Here is a 24052-nt window from a genome sequence, read left to right as displayed (position 1 = left end):
GGGGGAAAATGTATTAAACAATAATATTATTTTAATGCAAACATAGGTTTATCTTGACTGATATTAGTAGCTTCATTAGGTTACCCTTATTTATTTTTATTGCATCCCCTTTTATTCACAGCTTACTACGCCACTGTCCGTGGCTCTTGGAGCTTGGGCTTTTGAGCTGCAGCTCTCCAGCTCTGGCATTGGGACCAACAGTTTCAGTTCGTGTGCACGGGCCAAACAGTCGACACAGTTTTGTGACGTTCTCTCCTCGAATCGAGATCTAAGCCGAAGCAGTTGTTTGAAAGCAAGCGTCGCACTTTGCAGCCGTCATCGTTGTTGTCGTGGTCGGAATTGTTTTTGCGCTGCTTCTGCTACTATTGTTGTTGTCGTCGTCGCAGTTGTCGTAGTCGGTTGTGTGTGTGTTTGTGTGGAATCGCTCAAGCGGGAGTTGGCTGATACAGAGGCTTCTCTTTGCTGCACGGCAGCCTCCAGCATTACATTCGGTGCGTCTCTCCTGGGTGCCTATATAAATATATATGTATCTTTAACTGTGTGCGCCTCTGTGCGTGTGTGCGTGCGATTTTGTGTATAATTTTTTGCGCGCGCTCAATCAAAACAGAGCCCATCTAAAAAAACCAGGGTCAAAAAATACCAACGAAAATCCCTTTTAACGAAAACTCGAAACACAAATTTTGCAATAATTATTCAATTGATTGTTAATCAACAAACTGGCAGCTGGCAAAATTGTTCAGCTTCAATCAACATTTGTATACGAAATGCATGCGAAATCATTAAATGAAAAATTGATGAATACGAAATAAAACAAGAGAATTGTTTCCCATAAATAAATGCTCTAAAATTTCCCAAAATCATTGCAGCTTTATCAACGACAAGGCTTCGACGCTTTTTGTACCGTTTTAAATATTAAATAAGCTCGCTCGCTTAGAACGCGTGCCAGAAACTTTACAGGTAAGCTTGACTTTTAGTTTTATGTTTCTGTCAGTCGGTCGTCCGTGTGTGTGCCTCTTGCTCTCTGTGTGTGTGTGTGTGTGATTGTGGGTGGGGTGTGTTTGTGTGTGAGTGTGTGTGCATACATAAATCAAAAGAGCAGAATAAGGAGAAGAAGAAGCAGCAGAAGCAGAGAGCTGCTGCTACTGTTCTCAGCAGCCACCCACTTGTATGGCGCCCACGCCCTTAGGCTAACCCACCCAGTTGCCACCCTCTCGCTCATCTGCCATTTACTCTCCCAGTCCCACTCGCAATCGCACTTCAGTTACAGCTTCAGTGGTGGATACGCACACGCTTTTGCGTCGTTGTCCTCGTCCTCACTCACTCGCTGATTGCTGCTGCTGTCCAGCAGCAGTTCTGCTCCTTTTTGGTTCGTTTTCTCCTCTTTCATCTTCGTACGCAATTCCCTTTTTTTGTTGTACCGCTGCAATCGCAGATTCTCTGACATCTTGTGCTACTTTTCATTCGTCATTTACGCGTCATTTCTTTACGGTTATCACGTGTTTCACCTTGTTTTTGAACTCTCCGCTTTGGTTCTCTGTTTGTATCCACTACCGTACAGTGTAAAGGGGTATTATAAGCTGCTGTAACAGGCAATTTCAACATCAGCAAGTATGATAAATATTTTCAATATACACATCGATCGCAGAAAATATAAGAGATAATAATTCTCTAGCAATTACACTTTTCCCATATCAAAATTCAAATGCAGCTGCAATTTGTATTCTCTAAAACTAGGTAGCGGGTATCTCACAGTCGCGGATACTCCCCTGTAGCTTTCTCATTCGTTTCTTTCTAGTCTTCGTCAGGTTCTTTTGGCCTCTGTGCAGTGAAAGGCTCGCAAATACTTCCGCAGCCCATTTGCAGTTGTTTGTTGTTGTCTTGCAATTTCTTATCGTTATTTTTCGCGTTTCTGCCATTCGCTTTTTTGATCTTGAAATCATGTGTATGTTCTTGTGCTCGTTCTCTCTCTCTCTCTCCCCTCCATCAGCCACTTGCTGTTTTACAACCGACCATTCGCCCTCACTGCAGCTACCTAGCACGCTGTTGGCGAACAAGTTTATCATAAAAGCTGCTTGGAAACAGGAAAACCATTAAAGCCAAGCTAAATTGTTTATTGACGGAGCACCAAACACAAAAAAAAGTGAGAATCGAAAATGAATTCTGTTTTTTTTTTATTTATTTTTTCTTATTCTTTGAATGAGACATTCGTGTTGGTTATTCGCAAGATTTGCAGAATCATTTTTTTGCCCCACTTGCAATTAACTTTAGCAAATGGTTATGGACAGCAGTATTCTGCTTTATATCGATATTCCAAACCGAGATATAAATACAAGTGCGATTTACTACCTTTTTACGTGCCATAAAAGTCACTTTCAATATTGATAATAATTTCAGTTTTCATATGTCAAACATGTTCATTTGAGGCAAAGCAATAAAGTTGGTTATCAAATCGGTTAGTTCAGTAGATATTCTATTATATTTTTTTCATTTATACCATTTAATAACCTAACTAACAATTTTCTTTTATGCATGGAAATTGTTGTTAAAGTCACGGCTGGTGATGCTGAAACTGAAAACAGTATTCAAATATTCAAATCAAAGTTGAATTATGCAAATGTCTTTTGACTATAAACGTATATTGAATTTAAAATGGTTTTTATGACTTTCTTAGCTAGAAAAATGTTTTTAAAAGCCTAGATTTATTAGCATTTCATGCCCTGAAACTTATGATTAAATCGTTCCAATAAAAACAAGTTGAATAAGTCATAAATTTGCATAGCTTGAAAGTAAATTATCTGCAAGATAAGTGAATTCGCAATTAATTCCATTTATTCATGATCAGCGATTGATAGAACTTACTTTTATTCCCTTTGATTCTTTTTGTTTAAAAATGGTGATAAGCTTCAGAAAACTTTAAATTAACTTTTATATATCACAAAATTTCTTAATTGGGATAATTAAAAGATGCTAAATGATTTCACAATTAATTCCATTTATTCACAAAATCGAGGAACTACTAAAAATCAATTCCTTCGATTTATTTCTTATCATCGATTATTATTATTATTATTATTTCTTATTATCGATGATCAAGTTTCGAAAAACTTTATTGAACATTGAAATATTACAAAGTACTTTGAGTAGTAAACATATTTTATCATCTATACTTAATCATCTGCATTTAATTGGGCTCATTAATAGTAGTTGAGTTGAGATATCCGCTGACGTTTGGCTATAAATGCAGCTTAAAAATCAACGATAATCAGCAGTGCAATCAAAGTCTTTGGAAGCAATCGTCATACTTAGTAGCAGCAAAGTTTTACCAATAATTGAGTTGCAAAACATCCGACTGCAAATGGCAACATTAAAAGCAAAATGTTGCAAGGAACTCAAAGAACGCATGAAGCATGAAGCCCATGCACAAAACATGTGCAACATAATTCAATTAGTATAGAGAGACGTACATATAAAAGCCCGAAACCAGATCAAAATGAAAGGAAGTCGCCCCTCCTCTACTTCCCCCTCTCCACCCAAAAAGGGGCCGATGGGAAACTTGTGATGCGCCCGCAACCGTGAAGTGGGCTATGACACAAGTCGCTGTGAAACACGTTTGTGGTGGCCAAAATAAAATGCAGAAAAAAAGTCGCAAATTGGCCAAAAAGCATGCTGAAGGCAGCCACATTGGCGACTGGCACTTGACCCACTTTATAAAGAGATATATATGTGAATACTATATGCGTACGTAATTTGATAAACTTCTTTGTTGGATTTGCAACTTTTTGTCAGCCCCAAAAGTTAAACTTGACCGCGGCTCTAAGTTCCGAAATACCGAAATTGAAAGGCTACAGATACGAAAGATACAAAAGAGTGACCGCGTCGGGGCATTAATAACAACAAATAAAACATATTTAAATGCATACGTGTGTTTACGGATAAATTTATTCCGTCTCAAGGTAAACGAGTCGGTTGCTCTCTCTCAATGGGCGAGTGTATCTATGAATCTGGTATCTGGAGTTGGCATCGGTTGCCATCAGGTTACGGTCACTTGCGTGTTGCGCATTGCATCGCATTGCATATTTTATGGTAATTCGAACTTGTTCAACTCTTTTGGCCAGCTCCTTGGATGATCCATTACACCCACTAAAACGAGAGTCGAAGAAGCAGGCAATTTCTCACAGCCATCTAAAGTTTCACGTGTGTCTCTCACTCTCTGACTCAAATTACAGCCGCCGTCGCTGATTGACTTTGGCCCCAGGTTCACTGCACTGGTCAGTAATTAAAAGAAGCAGCAAAGATGTGTGAGTGTGTGTGTGTAATGCGTGTGTGTTAGCTAACTTCCCTTTGTTAATTGCCACAATACATCAGAGCCACAACATTGACAGCATTTCATTAGAGTTACATTAGATCTCTTTTGCTGCTTTGCTCCCCCCTTTTTGCCTTGGCTAACTAAGTACACATTTTGCCCATTTCCATTTCTGCGGAAATGGAATGCACTGCACAACTGTCTCAGCTTCGCTTTAGCTCTTGATTTGCTGCAATTGTCCAGCTCTGTTATGCCTTGGGGTTCACTTCAGCTGTCCACACAGCACTCTCTGACTCTGACGAGTCTAATCGCCAGTTTTCTCTAGTCCGCTTCGAAGGTACGACGACGAGTTAGTATCTGTATCTGTTTCTTTGTGGCTTTTGTGGCAGCTGTGTGTAGAGGGATCCGATGCAATGCGAATCGATTCGATTCGATTGGTTTAGACAAATCCCCAACTGGGCAGTTAAACGTATCATTTGACAGTTCATTTTCTATTAACTAAATTAACAATTGTAAAGTTGTCGCAGTTGGAGAGTAGACAGGACAGATAATGTCGATTAGGTTATCAAGTTTATTTAAAACAGAGTTGACTTAATTAAACATGAAACTAATTTATAAAAAGAGATAGAGATCTGAACTGTAATTCATTATGTGCAATCATTATTTATTTTGTAGAGCTTTTACAGAATGAAAACTATAATTTAGGGTACAGTCCTTTTAAAGTTACTAAGTTTATTAATTAACAAGTAAGGAAGTAAGTATGCTCAGCTGTGAGTCTACCCATTTTAAATAAAAACAAAACAATGCGGGTTTCATTTTAAAATATACCTAATATACCGCAAAATTAGTAATAAAAAATAAATATATATCAAAGGCTATATTAAATGTTGTACTATAGTATATCAATATACTACTGATATAGTACCTCATTCAAAGCATACCATAGAAAACAAAATATACCAGATTGTCTGTCTGTTACAATTTTTACTCCAATTTACTTTGTGCAATCATTATTTATTTTGTTGAGCTTTTACTTATTGAAAAGCGTAACTAAAATGTTAGGTACAGCCCTTTCAAACCGGTTGGAATTACCAAGCTCAAAACTAGAAAATAAAAGCAGTAAATGAGAAAAGATTAAAGTTTATAATTATTACAAACATATTTCATTAATTCAACTTAAGCTGATTAAAACAACTGTTAGATAGTTGTAACGTAGAACGTATTCATATCCGAGAATTTTCTAAATTAAGCTAAAAGCTGCTATAAATAAAAGTTGTTTCTTTGCAAATGGAAAGTTGTTTACCTAACTGCACAACTGATAGCTTATCAGGGCTTTCATTTGGTCTTAAGCCAGCTTAGGGCAAAAGAAACTAATCGGAAAAACTAGCTAAAGTTTCGCAAGAGATTATCATTTGTTGGCTTCAGCTACAGCTACATCTACATCTTTAGCTTCAGCTTCTCGGCACTTCAATGCTCGGCCTCTGGCAATGTTTGATGATGAACTCAAGCTGAACATTTCTTTGGCCCATTTCATAAGGCAGGTGGAAGGTGTACAACTGATGCTCGTCTGCCATCATTTTGCTGTCTAGCTGTTGATTAATGAAGCACAAAGTTTAACTATTATTAACTAAAGGCAATACTCGTGTACCTTAATCAGGAAGCCGTAAAGCGGATTGTAAAAATATTTACTTTCGCAAGTTATGAAAAATTCCCAACACGCTAAAAATAAAACACAGAAATTTGTTTGATTGCGCAATCGAAAGTGCGTAACTTTTGATTTTGACTCTATGTTATGGTTATTATTATTATTGCGGCTAAAGCCCTCAACTCCAAAACCCACTTGTTGTTGCTTAATTGAGCGCTTAAAACTCCATCTCCAACGTCTCCGACTTGGGAGCGAAAGTGTAAAGTAAAAGAAAGAGTAATTAACTGAGAAGGGAAGGGAAGGGAATCCGTAATGAGCGAACTCTAATCGTTCGGAAGTGTCAATAAAACGCTATAAAGTTATATTATTTATATTTATTTGTGTTTGTGTTTATGCTTGTGTTTGTGTTTGTGGTGTACAACGCTCGATAAACACATCGCATTTGTAATTGAAATCAATTTGAAGAGCGACTTGGATTGAGTCCAAATGATTTCAAGCATGGGCATAAATTTTCATTCGTTTATTTTTTATTCGGTTTTTCGGTTTGTTGAAAATGAAAACAACAAAAGTGAAAGTCCAAATATGCAGCGCAACATGATGACTGCAACAATGCATATTAATTTGTTTTATTTTTCTTGCCGCTGTTGTTGTTTATTCGCTGTATAAGACAAAGAGAGCGAGATGGAGAGGGGGGTGGTCGCGAGGCTGAGACGTGCTTTGGGGCAATTCAAGAAAGCGATTAACACCCAAAAACCCAAAACCGGCCGCAATGTTTAACATTTCAAACCTAATTGTTTTTTTTTCGAGTGTGTGTTTTATTTGCTCTTTGTTTCTGTTTTTTTCCTTTTTTAGTTACTTTGGCTACTGCGCATGTGTGGCCCAAGTGCTTTGCTTTGGCGATTTAGCCAAGTTTTCCGTTGCTGCCTTTTGCCAGCTGCATATTTGCTCGCTGATGCAATACGGCGAAAGTGGCTGCAAAAAGTTGTCTTACAGGTGCCGTTTTGCAGCTGAGTTGAGTTGAGTTGTGATATAACGCTATCACAAACTGATTTGATTGCTAGACTTTTGTTAAATTATGCAACACAAAAAGTATTTGTTCTAGGGCTCTCTCACGCAGTCTCTTGCATTATCTTTTATAGCCTCGTCAGATCTGGCATTTAAGTTCATTCTCAGAGTCATTCTCTGTCCCCTGTTGCGAGCTTACAGGAAGCTGCCAACTTTAAAGTTATTAGATAAGTTTCCACGCGCTCTGGGCGGCTTTCTCAACCAAAAAAAAAAGAAACATGAAAAAAGTGAAGCAGAAAACTCCCACATAAATTTACACACATTTTGAATTTACACTCACCACACACTGAGTGTGAGTGTTGGTGTGTGTGTGTGTGTGCCAACGCCCGGGCAATATTTCATAGTCTTGCAACCAGAGCAGCTAAAGCAACCAGAGCAACAGCACCAACTTCATTCATGCAACTCGACTGAGTGCGTGGTTGAACGCATAACTTTGCCTGTTTAGTTGCAGTTGCAGTTGCAATGCTCTTTTTTTCCTACAATTGCATTTCCCAGGCGGGGGTTCAGCTTTGGCCAACAATGTAATTGGCAACGAAATCGAATCGGATTCTTTAATGGCAACAGATGCACGCAGTTGCAGTTGCAGTTTGCTGTTGCTGTTGCATACAGATTGCAATTTGTGATAATGCTCACATGCGACGGCGGCAAAAGTATTTGAGTATTTGAATTTTTGGTTGAAAAGGAAGTGCCAAAGGTTGCATTATGGTGAATGTGAAAGTTTATGGAAAAAGGAAAAGCCGCAACAAGCCGCAAAGTCGCAAAGTTAAGCGCATTGAACCCGCCCCGTGGGCAACAACAAACAAGCAACAACAACACTCTGAAGCAACCGAAAGAAAGTTAAATAATAAGCGAAAATTATAAATCCAACAGCAGCAGCAGCAGCCAGAGGCCTATCCAATTGCAACTGCAACATCTAGTTGCCAGGCAACTGACAGACTGTCACTCAGCGATGTGCGATGTATCTGTGGCTGTATCTGTATCTGTCAGATACACAAGCTTATGCCAGACTTATTTAATTTAGACTGCAGTCGAGAAATGAAATAAAATGTATGTAGAAATTATTGTGTGAATATTTTTATGGCACACAATTTGAGCGTCGCTCAGATTGCTGTTGTTGTTGTTGCGGTGGTTGTTGTTGTTGCTGTTGCCACATGACTCAAAATGTAAATTATCTAAAACGTCGCCGTTGTCGTGTGGGCACCTTGATGAGGGCTTTAGGCGACCTGCTCTCCACTCTCCACTCGAGAGCGCATCTATTTTTCGCCCTCGTCTCTCTCTTTCACTCTTTTTTTGTGTGCGGGGGTCAAACACAAGTTTAATGGAAATTTATTTGCATCTGTTATGAATTGAAGCGACAGCGGGCGTAGTTGCTCCATGTTATTATTACTCCGCTCTGTGTTTTTTTTGTGGTTTGTTTATGGAAATTGTCGCTCACGCGGCGTATGCGTAATGCATATGAAAACTCGTCAAAGCATCAGAGTCAGACACAATTGCTGGTAGTTAGTTGACTTTGCCTTAATTGACAGTCTGATCATTGCAGCTGTAAGTTCTGAGCTTCGTTTTAAATCCAATAACGAGTTTTTATTTTGGGGGAGACTCATTTACATAAATTAAATCAAATTACACAGCAGAAGTTTAACTTATTCTTGATAAAAGACAAAGATATCAAATTCAAATTGTTGGCTAATAAAAGACCACAAACAAAAGGCTGCTTGACAACTTCAAATATTCAAGCAAGCAAACGTAATTCTTAAAATTAACTTACTAAATTCTTTACTTCAAATATGTTAAACACTTTATTGAGCAATTTATCAATGTGCGAGTTTTAAAGGCAAGGCAAATGGGGCTCATTTTCATTGATGAAAAGTGAAAAATGAGGCAACAAAAATCACTTACGAGCTTCGAGATAGACTTACACAAACAGTCGTATCATAATAAGTAAAATAAATGCAAGTATGTCAACTGTTTTTTATGAGCTTATGACAGACAGCTCACATTACTTGCTTAAAAACAACAACAACAACAACAACCCACAACGAGAACGAGAAACAACAACACCAATGAGACATAACTAGAGCAATGAGTATTAATACTCGTCAACCGAAAAGCAGCTCGAAATTCTGGACAAGTTCTGAAAGTTTCACTTTTCGCTTAACAACAGCCAACACAAAATAAAATAAATAAAACAGAAAAAGAAAGAGTTTCAATACTGAGCGAGAAATTGTGTAAAGCTGATTGACTACTTACTTTAAAAGAAATTTTTGTAAATATTCAAATGCTCAATTTGTGTGAGTAATTGTACAATATTTCGATTTATACATCAAGCAAAGAAATTGATATTTCTCTTCGCTAAATTTGCCGCAAAATTGGGTCATTGTCTGGGGCGTTCTTGACCAATTTGATGGCTCAAGCAAATTTTTGATGAAGCAAGCTGCTCAATAAACATTTTATTGTTAAAACTTTACTACTACGAGTGCTCCAGTTCGAAGCGCACTAGATTACAAATTGTTTACGAACTTGTGCTATATGATACATATTTTTATGTTTGCTAACTAATGAAGATGAAATTGTTCGAGTAGATGCTCAAAGATGTGGCATAAGCAAGCTCGCTGAAAACATTCTGTTCTAAGCTTTACAAAATCTATTAAATTCCTCAACAATATTGGTAAGAAATTTATTGAGCATTGCATCCAGTAAATCAAATAAAAACACGGTGAAATTTGGCAGTTTGTGATTTAATAAACAATCTCTTACTGTTCCCTCAAATATATTGATACAACAAATTAATTTAATATTATATTTTACTTAAAACTATGTACATTTCAAGGTGAAATATTTCAATAGCAAACCGCCGCAAATATTTTGTAAAAAGCTGTAATAAATCTATTAAATTTCTCTCCCTAATTTGCCTTAAATTAATTCAATAAATTACCTACAACGAAATCTCTTAAAGTAAATGCTTTGAAATATGGCATAAGAAAGTATTTTGTTCTAAGTTTTAATAAATCTATTAAATGCGCCAACAATAATTGTCTCAAATTAATAGAAAATACTATGGAAATTATGTGATAAAATTTAAGAGTAAATGTACAAAGATGATGTCTATCAAAGTAAAAGCAAATCCGCAGGGAATATTCTGCTCTAAGCTTTAATAAAGCTATTAAATTTCTCTCTTAAAATTAATTAATTAAATATTTTACTCATTAATTCGATTAAAAACTTTGTATATTACGCAATGAAATATCTTTTAATAGATGCTTTGAAATATGGCACATGAAAGTAATTTCTTCTACGCTTTAATCAATCTATTAAATTGGCCAACAATATTTGCAGCAAATAAATTGAATATTTTACACACTAATTCAATTGAACTGATGAAATTTGTCGAAAAAGCGAAAGCAAAACCACAAAAAATAAGCTGTGTTAAGCTTTAATAAAGCTATTAAAATTCTTTGACAAAATTGGCAGAAAATTATTTCAATTTTTTAATAAATAATTCAATTGTAAACGATGCAAATTACATAATCAAATTTCTATGAGTAAATGCACAAAAATATATAACAATTTGTCTAGCAAAATAAAAACAAAGCCAATAAAAATATACTTTGTTAAGCTTTAAAAAATCAGCAAAAACTCCCTCACACTTGCAGCAAATTAATTCAATATTTTAACAACTAATTCAATTGAAAACTATGCAAATTACACGTCTGCTTCCCTAAGGCATCATTTATTACGTATACGCAACAGCTGCAAGTGCGCCTTTGCATACAATTTGTTTGATGTTTAAATTAAGGTCTCAAATTCATATGTATTATGTGTATATTACGAGTGTGTTATCAAAAGCGCACAAAATGGATTTTATTGCATAAAAATCATAAAACAACTCGGCCAAAAATATCGCACAACATTGCTAAATAGCCTGACATGTGTCTTTATAGTCGGCGTCTGGCTAACTAGTTGGCAACTCGCCTGTGCTTGGCTACCAGTTCAGCTCTGTCTGTCTGTCTGACTGTCTGTCGGGTCTGCTCTCGTAACATGGTCGGGGCGTTGGCGTCTACGCTTTTTTGGCACACAGCACATGGTACATGGCACGGTCCACAGCACACAGCTCCAACTCCGAATCCAACTCCAACTCTAAATCTAACTCCAAGTGCTGTGTGCGTTGTCAGTGTCAGGTGTTAAATTGGCCTGCCTTCAAATAGCGCGCACAACAGATTTTCGTGACAAACGGCAAACATTTGGCGAGCATCGACCATTGACCTAAAAAAATAACACCAAGAAGAAAAAGACAAACAAAGGCGTCCCCTTGCAGACTCGTGCCATAGCCCCCAGCTACAACTACAGACAGAGAGACAGATTCAACTCCATCCAATTATGTCAATTAACACAGCTCCAAATGTTGTATAAGACTACACGAAAATAAACTACAACTACAATTTGTCGTCGAGTTGAAGTTGAATGACATGCCGAAAAATATAACAAGTAAATTAAACATTTATATATTTATGAACAATCCCGGCTTTAAAGCTAATTGTATTGGAGCTTACTCAGTGTCATCCTTTTTGGGTTTGAAAATATATGCAAATTGTCTGCACCCTCAACAAAACAAAAAAAAACAAATATGATTTTATGCAAATCAGTTAACGAGGCTCAAAACACACAAAACTTCATTTTGGCTACGCTCAGTCTTTTTGCAACGTGTTTTGTATTTGCATTAATTAAGCCAACAAGTTATAAATATATATTTTTGCGTGGCAACTTTAACTTGGGATGACGGTGACTGGGATTACAACAAAATTGTTTTTGCCCCGTATTAAATGAGTTTAATACCAGTTTGATAGGTTTTTGGGGTTCGTTCGGTATTTAATTAAAGAAACTCTGTTGCAAAAGCGGCTGTCAAGACAAAAGGTTTGAACTTTGCCAAAATGACAAATATGTTGAAAGACTCGTAAAAGGCTGTCGATAAAATGACAGATATACATTTTTTTCGTCAACTTTATGAAGATTTAACTGATATGCGACAAAAGGTTTTGCTGCTGATGAGTTTTGATTAAACTTGCGTTGCTCAAAAATTGTTACAGCAAATTATGCAGCCTCACGTTCAGGCTTTGGTACTTTGGATTGAAATGGAGCCGAGGCTAAAGTTCTGCAACTGATTACCATGAACAAGTTGTATACTTCAACTTCTTCTTCCCTCCCCGAACCAGCATAAAACATTTCTCTTGGGAAATTGCATATCAAATTCACATTGCTTCTGCTGCCATACTTATTTTCTTTTTGCTCAGCTTCTGACAGCCTCCTTTCCCAGGCAATGGAAATCTCCACTCTGCCTCTGCCCCGTTTTATGAGCAATTCATATGTAGATTACCAGCCACCCACCTGCATTTAACTGCAAAACTTAGGGAGTAATTAGACTAGATGTGAGTGTGTTTCTCTGTGCTCTGTGGGAATGCCACAAACCCTGCTGACCTAATTAAGGCTCATTACTAACTAAATCATTTAATTGCCAGAGCCAGAAATTAAACAGAGACAGCTTTGAGATGTCTTTCTCACGCTGCAGATGAAGACGGTAGACAGAAGCGGAGCGAGTAAGCACTTTTAGTTTCGAGCATGATATTTTATTATTATTGCCATTTACTAGTTTTCATCAGCTGCTGCTTTTAACCACAACCACATACACACACACATACACAAGCTATAAATTAGAGTTTTCGAAAATAGAAAGCATTGGCAGCAAATACAATTTCTAAATTCTTGGCAAGCCAAAATGAACGTGACAACTGCGCTGAGGTTTGCAGTTACTTAGTTGCTCAGTTCTTCAATGCTTCAGTCGTGTGTGGTTCAATGCTTAGGGACACAGAAATATGTGGCACACCAAAGTGCACGCTTAGGGAGCAAGCAAGTAAGAAAGCTACAGTAGAGTATGCTTGACTGTAAGATACCCGCTATCCGTTCTCAATAAAAGCGAAGCAATGCGGTATTATTCATAAAATTTACCGAACTACTATACCGAAAATATACTATAATATATATGTATATATATTTGGAGATATATTTGGTACATCAATACAGTATTTATTTATAAACATACCGTATAATGCAAAATATACGAACAATTTTAAAATATACCACAAAATTAAAAATGTACTAAATTCTAAATATACCATAGAGCGAAAAATATATCGAAAAATAGTAAAATATACTGTTTTTATATCAAAATAGTATTACATTCAACATATACCGTAGCGAGCAAAATATACCAAAAAATACTAAGATGTGGTGAAAGTTATATGTATTGATATATGTTAGCACTACAATATCAATACCATAAAGTGCAAAAATACTTAAATGTAGTCAAGGCTCTAAGTGGTTTATCGATTTAGTACCATATTCAAAATATACTATAGATTGCCAAATAATCCAGATTGTTAAACAACTCAACTAAGACCCAACTGCAGTAGAGATGACAATTTCTGCCTGTTCGTCATTTCAGTGCCACAATTTTAGAATACCCTTCTAACCTATAGGTAGTGGGTATAAAAATGGAAAAAACGAAACGAACGAAAAGAAATCATTTATGACCAAAAGTGTCAAAGGGAAGCAACTTGCACAAGATTTTATGGCACACTCTTTGTGAATAAGTTGCGGCAAAGTTGCAGCAGCGTTTTTTTTTTTTGCCTATGTGCTTGTCTCTCAACTTTTGCCTTTTAATTAATACAAGTTACGACTTTCTTTAACCCATTTCCAAACGTGGCAGCTAACTAAATTAACTCTTGAAAAGACTTTTGTTTTGAGATTTCTGGTCTTAATCTCAACTACGCTCGCATTTCCTTTTGCCGCATCATCATTGTCATTGAAGTTGGTAATCACTACGCCGGATCCGTCAAAAAATATGCATTGTATGCGATACAACGCGGCAACAACTTTCTATGGTTCAAAATAAAAAAAAATCAGCATTTAATTGCGCAAAAATAATCATACTATAAACAAATGCCGCAGAGTCGAGGCCCCACATGTCATCAATTTGCAATTGCCTGTTTTTTTGCTGTATATTTAATTATAGACAATGCGATTTAATCGAATGCAGTTATTGCCACTGCATACGAGTTTCAAGTATGAGTTAAATATGTATCTCGCAGACAGTTATCTCAAACTAACTGCGTTGAAAATGTGCAAAAAATGTGCCTTAATTATGCTCCCCAATTAAAACTGTGTGCCATTTGATATTTGAGTTTGTCAGATACATATCTATCGCACACAGCCACACACAAAGTATCTTTATACGCCGCATCAATTTAACTAAAACTGAAGTTTGAGCTTGAATTGTGCTGATGCTGGCTTTTTGACTCGGCTAGGGAAATGTGCTAATATTTTCCGAGTGCCACTCGAAAGCTAATTAGAAGATGTATCTATGAGTGGCGCTGTCTGCCATGTGTGTGTGCGTCTATCTATGATATCTATATGTGTGTGTATCTATGGTAATGATAAGTTTTGCATTTCATATGGAGGCAGATGTGAGCGGCTTAATGGTCGGCGGCCCTTTTGTGGGCTTCTGGGTGGCTTATTAATGCGCTGCACTAATTAAAGCCCAGCTAAGAGCAAATTAGATATAAATTAATATATTTTAATATACAAACATTTATTTATTCATTTGTTGGGACACAAATTGAATTTAGAACTTTACAAATACAAAACATAATTGAGGCCTTTATCTGTTGGGGTTTCATTGTCAAACATCAATCACAGGAAAGTCATCTCTCAGGCACATTACGCAAATTCATAAATTGTTAACAACAACACAAAAATGGAGACAAGTTTGAAGACCGAACGTCAACGAAGCTTATCACTCAGACTCAGAATAGAACACAGTGCTGAACAATGCAAAAAGCAATTAAAATTTTGCTGTTTTTAGCTTTCATTTTCCATTTTTCGCCTAGGCAGAAAATTGCATAAACTGTGCGGGCGTCTCTGGCTCAACATTGTGTGGCATGTGGCATGGAATGTGTATGTGTCTCTGTGTGTGTTTGTGTATGTAGCATAAACCTTTAAGTATTTTGCATTCAAGTGCCTCCTGCATTTGCTTTTGACTGGGATTACAGATTTTTCAGAGTGTACACATTTTGGCCAAAGCTGAAGTACTCACAGCATTATCAAGCATGGCAAAAAGAGTGAAGCAAAAAGCAAAGCAGGCAACAGCAAGGAAAGAGATGCCTTGCTTTTAGCCAGCAAAAGTTGGCCTGGAAAATGTTTGCCTCTCGCGACTTGGCAACAACTGAACCAACAACAACAACCACAACAACAACAACAAGAGCAACATCAGCCTCTCTGCCTCAGCTGCCAACTGTTCTACTTTTCCAACATCTATAGCTCGTGACATTGTTTGAGTTTTTTGTGTGTGCGTATACATAACGCATACACACAGAGAGAGAGAGAGACACTCAAAGTTTATGCCATGGAAACTTCATGAAAAGGTGTTGAGACGGTTATGTCATTAAATATAATTAGATAAACTGCGACTCAACTAGCTGCCCGTAGTTTAATGCCAAACAAAATTATAACTAATAATAAGCTTATTTGTTGAAGTTGTTCTGAACCGTAGCTAAAAATTAAATTACTCAGCTGTATTGCAGAAATTTGCATATAAATACAAACTCTTTTTTCATTTTGTAGAAATTTGAAAATAAAATATAAAAAGTTCTAAGCTATAGCTAAAAATAAAACCACTTTGTTATATTGAAGAAATTTAAATATAATAAGCAATGGCTAAAAATAAAATCACTTTGTTTTATTGCAATTTCGAATATGCATATTTGATGAGTGATAAATCGTGCCAGTGAAACATACAAATCGTTGTCATTACTTTCATGGCATAAACTTTTGTGGCACACATGACACTAAGGACCAAAACATGTTTGTAAGAAGTACTATATAGCGCAGCTATCAATAAGAATAATGACTTATAGATGTCCTGCAAAACGCTTGAGTGCACAATTACATGAATAAATTGTATAAGAATTGAATAAGTTTGCTGCATTCTATATATACATATATTTAGCTGTCTATATATGCCCCTCCATCTTTGCCTCTCTCTTGTTTCTCTTGCTTCTAAAACTTGTTCGACATGCCACTCATATGCCCCGCCTTTCCCCCTTTTAGGTGTAGGGTATACCAACAAACTTCTTCTGATGAATGTAGCTGAAAAGAAAAGTGCCCCAAGAGCCAGTGAGATGACAGAAAGAGACAGCTAGAGACAGAGAAAGAGAGAAGGAACTGAGTAAAACCAGAACTGTGCTTAATGAGAAAGTTCATTTGGTGTGTCGCTGACAGAGAGCTTTAAACTGAGATTAAGTGAATGAAATTAAAGCATGCAACTTAATTCGTTAGAACTTCAAAGACCAATTACCGTAAGAACTACAAAATAGTATAACTGCTAAGTAATTATGTTTGTCATTTGGTATTTTATAAAATAAGCCATGAATTACAGTAAAATGTGAAAAAAGAAGAGCTGCTTGAAATTCTGCAGCTTCTGAAAATAATGAAAGCTTTCAAATTGAGTAGTTTTTTGAAGACTGTATTCTTTAAATTTATGTATACTCTTTCTTTTATGATAATTAATTAAAATATTTACCATTGTATACTATACATTTTTGTTTAATTTTTTTGTAATACACGAAAAAGTTGAAAATAAGAAAATATGCTTGATGCAGCTTTGGAAATGGTTAGAGCTTTCACGCTTTTGATTTCCTAAAATTGTGTATATTTTTTTATTGAGTAAAATATATTTTCAATTTTTGTGATATTTTATTATTACAAAAAAAATGTCAATAAAGAAAAGATTTGAGACTTTTAAGTAGCTTAATTTCATATGAAATACTAAGCTAAAATTATCTATGCTCTTTCTTCTAATAGCTTAATTTCTTAGTGTATTTCTCGGCCGTCATGTCAAGTGTATTTTTTGGGTTTCCTGTTTAACGCAGCCACTAATTTTTTACGCTTGCTTCACATGTTAATTTATTAGGCACGGACACGTACCACATTTTCAGTTGATATGTAACAACTGAAGTCGGCTCGTACATGTGTAAATCACTCCCTCCCCTCCCCATCACTCCTCTCCCATCTCTTTCTCTCTAGATAGTCATGTTCTTCTGCGTATTTTGAGCATTTCGTGACACTTTCTTTTGCTCCACAATTTGTGGGCACTTTGATATAATGAAGACTGGCTTTTAATTAAATTAGAAATTCTATTGTATTTACTTTTTTTGTTTATTTTGTAGTCGTGCTAAAATTGTTAACTAAATGGTATTTCTTTGTCTTTTTCTCTTTCTCTTTGCAGCTCTACGCAGATCTTCAAAAACAGCCGCAAAATTTCCAAAACATCGAAAATGGTCTTTGATTGCGGCGTCTGGTGTGCAAAGTATTTGCTTTGCATATTAAATTTCATATTTTTTGTAAGTATTAACCAATGCAATCAACAAGCTGAGAGCTTGACAAATGTTTTTAAACAAGCAACATAAAAAAAGTTGAATAAACATTTTCCCAGGCAAAATGCAAACTTTATTAGCTGTTGCAGCAGTTGTTCAAAAGTTGTTTCTTTTGCTGTTTGATTCGCGTTTTGCGTTTTGCTTTTTTATTGTTTTTCTCCCAGTTTTGTTAAATTGCATTACAAATTGTAAATTGAACTCTCGTATGCTGCGGGTAGGTGCGGCTTTGCCCAGCTCAACGCTACCCGGCTCAACGCAGCTCAGCTCGTCGGCTGCAGTCAATCAAGCAAATCTCTGCGCATGCGCAGTTTTTCTCCATTTACGTTTCGACGTCGGTTCATTGACTTTGTTGTCGTCGTCGATGTTGTTGTTTTTATCGTCATAATCATCAACATCAAATGCAATCAACAACTGAGGCGCAGGCAACATAAACATAATCATGTTTTGTGCTTTGGTTTTGCATGTTCAAACTATGAGTAAACTAACATAGAGGGTTTTTCACTTATATTATGGTTTTTGCTTTGCCTCTTTTGCAGGTGCTAGGCACAATTATATTCGGCGTTGGACTATGGCTGGCAGTGGACAAGCACTCGCTGATTGCTCTGCTCAAGCTGGTCGAGAGCGAGCGCATTGAGGTAAGTGCCCATATCGAACTCCTCCCCTCCACCTCCACCTCCACCCAACTCCTCAATCATCGTCCACCTCACGCATCATTTTCCACGGTGAAAGTGTGGAAAACTAACCCCAAAAACATAAACATCAAGGAAAATAGTTCGAATCAAAACATTCAAAATGCACCTGTAAAAGCCACCCTAAAAATGTGGCCTAACTGTTTCTATTACTTGTTACATTTCGTATTCCCCGAACAACATCACGTGCACAGAGTGCACAGTAATTGTTGACATTGCCTCCCAAATGGAATGAAATTGTGTAGTAGGAGAATTGGTAATTAAAGTGCCACCAATCTATCATTAAAAACACAACAAAAAGAGCACTAAGTATACAGATAGAATAAACACTCTGCCAATAAAAAGATAAATGCATAATTATAAATCTAGAAAACACATTGAGTTTGATAGATATTTCTTTGACAGAACCTAGAATGCATTTTTAACTAAAAAAAACAATTCATTGAATTAAAAGAAACAGTTTTATATATTTTTCTAATACACAAGCTGGAAAGTATTTATAACTTAAAAAAAAATTCATTCGTACAGTTGAATAATATATTTTAAAATTAAAACTCAACAAAAAAAAACTTTTAACAGACTTTCTATCTCACAATTTAAAAAAAAACTATAATCAATAAATCTGGGTTATCAATATATTTAGAGTTAAGATTGATTTTAGAAACTTAAAAACGAAATTAAAAAAGTTGAAAAGGTTTTTCTTCTGCAAAATTAAAATGCAAGAAACAAAATTATGGAATACAAAATCAGTTTAATAGAAATATCTATTGCCCACTTTAATAAAATAAATTAAAACAATTTTATAATTCAGCTAGAAAGATAAATATTTGCATTTAAATAAACAAATTAAATTATAATTGTTCTTTAGTGCGCAGTTTTGTGACAGTTCGTGATACATATACATATCATATACAAAAAAAAAGAGTTAGAAACTAATGAAATATTTACAAATAAATAATATGCAATCGACATGCATCCCGGCAGACCTTAGCATGTGGATAAATAATGCTTTAAATTGCACACAGATAAAATATTGAAAAGCAACAGGAAGAGATGGAATATCGAATGAGGTCATGATCCAATTGCCAATTGTCAATTGCATTTCCATAATTTATCAACGAAAATTCTAATTCATTTAAAGAGTAGAGAATGTAATGAAAATATGCGGGCATTCCTCGACTGCATGTCAAACAAATCATCGGGGCAAATTCCATTGCATTTGCATGTCAAGCGACAACTACGAAAAATTTAAATAACGTCCTTTAACGCAGCTGTCCAACAGACTGTCGACTGTCTGTCTGTCCCACTGTCCATCTGCCCTCGTCATTAGAGAGAAAAACAAATGAAAGAACAGGAAAGTGCATGTCCACATTGCACTACGAATAATTGCAGAGTGCAGAGGCAAAAGCTAATTGACAAAACTTTTTCAACTTGCAACTTGCGTGTGTAGGTGGCAAGGTTTTTTTTTGGTCAATGAACTTGTTGCAGTCAAGAGCAGACAACTTTCTGGCTGCCTCATCACATTTCATTTCATTTAATTTCCTTTTCTTTTTTTGAGTTGAGTTGAGTTGTACTCTTGAGATACCCACGCATATCGCGTACTTCAAATTTCTCATAGTTTGTCATATATTTTTGTGATTGTGTCAATTAAGAGATTTCATTTCATGCCATCACTTAATTACTCGACAGCTCTTTTGCGAAAGTTTTTCGGTCAGTTTTTGTTTTTTGGTCCAAAGGTTAATTACGCATACGCAGCGTATACACTTTGCATTTACATAAATTCCATCAATTTCTCAGTGCTCAACATCTACATACATATATTCTTTTTTCCCCTTCTTCTAGCACTTTACACAGCCTCAGGTCATAGAGCAACTGGCCTACGCTCTGCTCGTCATCGGAGCCGTCATGTTCTTTATGAGTCTCTTGGGCTACTTGGGCGCCATGCGTGAATCTCGCTGTCTGCTCTCCACGGTAAGTGCAAGATACAATTATGATAACATAGAAACAACACAAAACACAACTTACATTGACTGTTGTCCAATAACAATTACGAGCGAAGGTTGCATCATCCGACAAAAATGTAATTGCAACAACTTTCAATGACGACGCTGCGGGAGACGATCACAACGATTGCCGTTGACTATTGTTTGCATATTTACGATAAACACTTTTTGGACTTTTCATTTGACTTTGACTTTTAGCTTGGAAAAACTGTCGACATACACCTTGGGGTGTAAAGTGAAAGTTGTGGGTACAAAATTTTTGGGCCTTTTTTTTTGTACATTTTTCATGCGGCATTTTCCATGAAACTGAAACGTGTTTCAACACTTTATCAACGTGTTGTCGTGAGGGTCTCGTCTCGTCTTTCGTCTATCGTTGCTCGTTGCTTGTGGCTTGTCGCTGACAAGCCCTTCACTTTCTGGCCTGTACTTGATCTTCTTTGTGTGTTTCGCATGATAATTTCACCTGCTTCAAGGTGCGCGCACGCGTCTTCGTCTCAGTTATTTATTGGTGGCAAGGCCCAACCTTAAAAGAAATTTTCTATGATTGAACTGCGGACAGTTGCAATTAATAAAGAGTATTTAACACACTCGTAAAATACGCTTTGGGCTTGGCCACACAATTTAATTGCAACGCTAAACAGGTGCATACAAGAGTTATTCAGTATGTTGTCAACTCACTTTTTTGCCCTTCGGGGGCGGAATTTTAGTTCAAAAATCTGTATGCACAAATTGAGCACAATTTGCAGTAAAGTATAGTAAATAAACAAGGGCATTTTTAGCCATGGCTCAAGGTTTGCACACATAACATAACTGTGTGTTAGCATTGGCATATTTAAGCGTTCAGTAAATCGTACTTTCAAATTGACAAACATTTAATAGTTATCATAGATGGGTCAGGGTTGCACAAATAAGCGTTTATATTGTATTTTATTTATGGCTAAAAGGCTTGCTGAATCAGGAAGCAATTAATTGCGTACATTGCATGGTAAATCCATTATGCTGCTGCTCTACCAAGACCACACAATTTGCGTGTATCTGACAGATACATTAGCCAGCCTAACGCCCAACAAACACTGGAAGAGGGGAGGGAGAGGGAGGCAGCTGAAATGCTGCGAGGCGTGACATGGAACTTTATCAGGGCAAAAGCATCGCTGCGAGAGAATGAATATATACCACAAGAGCTTATAGAACATGCAAGCAGCATTTCAAATTGACCTTCAGCATTTGAGATTGGCAGCCTGCAGCACCACATACTAACTGTACAATGCGTGTGTGTGTGCCTGCGTGTGTGTGTGTGAGCCAAACTCACCACTTGGCTAAACGCATGCTGCATGCACATTTGGCTCAGGGTCAAACGCATAGATTTTTATGTAATGCTCACGCTTACGTTTCTGTCGCTTGTAACTAGCCAAAATTGGGTCAACTGCAAAACGGGGCGTATGCGCAATTTTAGAGACTACACACGCTGACTGCATTCTTATTGTCTCTCTGTCTCTTTTTTGCAGTACGGCACATTCCTCATCTTGCTGCTGGTCGCCGAGATTGTTGCCGGCGGTTTGGCCGCCTTCTACAAGGAACAGGTGCGCAACGAGAGCAAAAAATTCTTGCAGACCACGATTACCAGCTACACGGTGGGCGAGAATCAGGATGCCACCTCGTTGATGTGGAATCAGCTGATGGGCAACTTTGGTTGCTGCGGCATCACTGATTACAACGATTTTGACAACTCGCAGGCGTGGAAGAATACAAAGGGCAATCGCACCATTCCCGATGCCTGTTGCATCTTGAAGGATGTGGCCAAGTTGGTGCCACGCGACGAGGACTGCACGACCAATCCCAGCGAAAGCAACAGCTTCTACAAGAAGGCAAGTCTTTATTAATCATTCAAAAGTATATATCATTAATTCTCTATCGTTATTTACAGGGCTGCTATGAGGTGTTCACCGAGTGGTTGATTCGACAGCGCGAACTCATCATTGGCGTCATTGTGACTGGCATTGTGCATTTGGTTCTCGTCATTCTTGCGTTTGCGTTGTGCAAAGCCTTTGCCAAATATGACGATATGCGTCTGTAAATTGCTCGGTACAAGTTTTTCTAGAGGACATGCTAATTTATAATAGGCAAAACAATGTTACAGTGAAGCTCCCCCAAAAAAACATAACAAACAAAATAAGAACTTAACGAACTACCGAACCCTACCGAACATTTGAGATCTGCTCAAGCAAAAGGAAACTGCATTTCTCGCATGACAACAAAAGAAAACAAAAGCAAACAAAAAACATACATACAGCAATCACATTAGAAACAGTTCTACTCTAATCTCATAAAAAAACAGATAATAATGGAAAATACTGCAGAAAATATTTAATCACACAATGAAGATGAAAATGAAAATGTTGCTCAAAATTGCCGCCAGAAAAGACAAAATTAAGGAAAACAAATACATCAACAACAACAAACAGCATCATGAAGAAGAAAGCAAGCAAAAGTTTTTAATGGAAAATGCTACGCATATTTATTTGTGAAATGAAGAAAATCTGTTTTGATAGCAGTTTTTAGTTCTTAAGTAGTATTCTACTATATATACAAGCATACTTATATAGTATATACACATACCACATAACATAACATACATACATACAATACATACATTCATAATACGAGTAATTTACGATTAACTCACATTTTGTAGTCCTACTCATTTCGTTTCACTTTATCGAATCGAGAAATTCCACTCAAATACATCACAAGATAAAAGAAAAGGAATAACGAAATCAATTTAAATTTTGAAATTTATAGTTAAGCTATAAAACGTTGTAACTGCAAATTAGAAAAGATACGCAAGTTTTGAATTATTGAAAGTGTGTACTATGTGTACTAGTTCGTAAGTCTTCTACGTTTAAGTTGTAATTTTAGTTGTTTTTGCTATTGCTATATTCAAGTTTTTAACTACGTATTGAGAGAGGACGCGTCGTGAATCGAATCGAATCGTTAAACGAGCATCGTGTTTATCCTTTTTGTTAAAAATGAATGTTGTACATTTTTTGAATTCTATATATATGTATGTGTATGCAGATTTACAAATACATACATCGTATACATATATACATATTAATATAAATATCTATTATTAATGCATATTATAAACACGTACTCGTATGTCTGTAGTTTACTTAATGTACTTTTGAAGCAAACTAAAAACCCCCAAAAAACATAATTAAATAAAAAAGAACGAAAACAAGAATCCCCCATAAAAACATTAATAAAAACGAAAGCATTAAAAGCATAAACAAAACACAAAACGAAATTTAAAATGTACATTTCTGAACGTGAATGAAAAATAAAAACATTAATAAAAAAAACCACACAAAATATTTTATTGTTTGAAAAAAGGGTCTGTTCATTCATTTTTCAGATAAGTTTGTTGGTAATTTAAAAATCATCATCGACAGCTAAAAAGGGGCTAATTTTGAGCTTGAATACCAGGCGAACAGAAATTAGCAGCAAGCTGAAAATTCAAATTGAGTCACATTGAAAGAGTGAGCGAGTTTGAGTGAAAGCTTATTCTCTTGAGCTATGAGTAAATCTTTGAGCGCAAATTGAGCATTTCAAGCCTGCTGTAATTGCTGTTCGCCTGGTATTTATATTTGCTTTGTCAGCATCCTAGATTTATTTTTCATAGCTTCATAAATCCCATTCATTGAAAAATCAAAGTTTATTGGAAAAGTTGCACATTTTATTCTTAAAATCAAATCCTTACAGTCTAACACAGAGTCATCATTACAATGCAGCGTTACAAATCTCGCGGACATTGGTCATACTTATATTTTGTTCTTCTTTTGGGAATTATATAGTCGTGTCTTGCG

At 36.3% G+C, this 24052-nt stretch overlaps 1 protein-coding gene across 1 annotated transcript; it reads left to right on the top strand.

Annotated features, from left to right (window-relative positions):
• Positions 1–208: 208 nt before the first annotated feature.
• LOC132790951 (tetraspanin-18) lies at positions 209–23456 on the top strand. Its single transcript, XM_060799717.1, has 7 exons — positions 209–491; positions 867–957; positions 17347–17461; positions 18031–18129; positions 20026–20154; positions 21692–22051; positions 22111–23456. Exons 3-7 carry the CDS (start codon positions 17396–17398, stop codon positions 22258–22260), a joined length of 804 nt encoding a protein of 267 aa, XP_060655700.1. The 5' UTR covers positions 209–491; positions 867–957; positions 17347–17395; the 3' UTR covers positions 22261–23456.
• Positions 23457–24052: the final 596 nt, after the last annotated feature.

The sequence above is a fragment of the Drosophila nasuta genome, chromosome 3, assembly GCF_023558535.2.
Source record: "Drosophila nasuta strain 15112-1781.00 chromosome 3, ASM2355853v1, whole genome shotgun sequence".
Classification (NCBI taxonomy): domain Eukaryota; kingdom Metazoa; phylum Arthropoda; class Insecta; order Diptera; family Drosophilidae; genus Drosophila; species Drosophila nasuta.
This window is presented reverse-complemented; position numbering and strand designations above follow the sequence as displayed.

Excerpts from the sequence above, each read along its gene's own strand:
- LOC132790951 (XM_060799717.1), top strand. The coding sequence starts at position 17,396 with ATGGTCTTTGATTGCGGCGTCTGGTGTGCAAAGTATTTGCTTTGCATA. Across the intron at positions 18,130-20,025 it reads TCGAGAGCGAGCGCATTGAG|CACTTTACACAGCCTCAGGT; the intron begins GTAAGTGCCCAT and ends CCCTTCTTCTAG. Across the intron at positions 22,052-22,110 it reads GCAACAGCTTCTACAAGAAG|GGCTGCTATGAGGTGTTCAC; the intron begins GCAAGTCTTTAT and ends CGTTATTTACAG.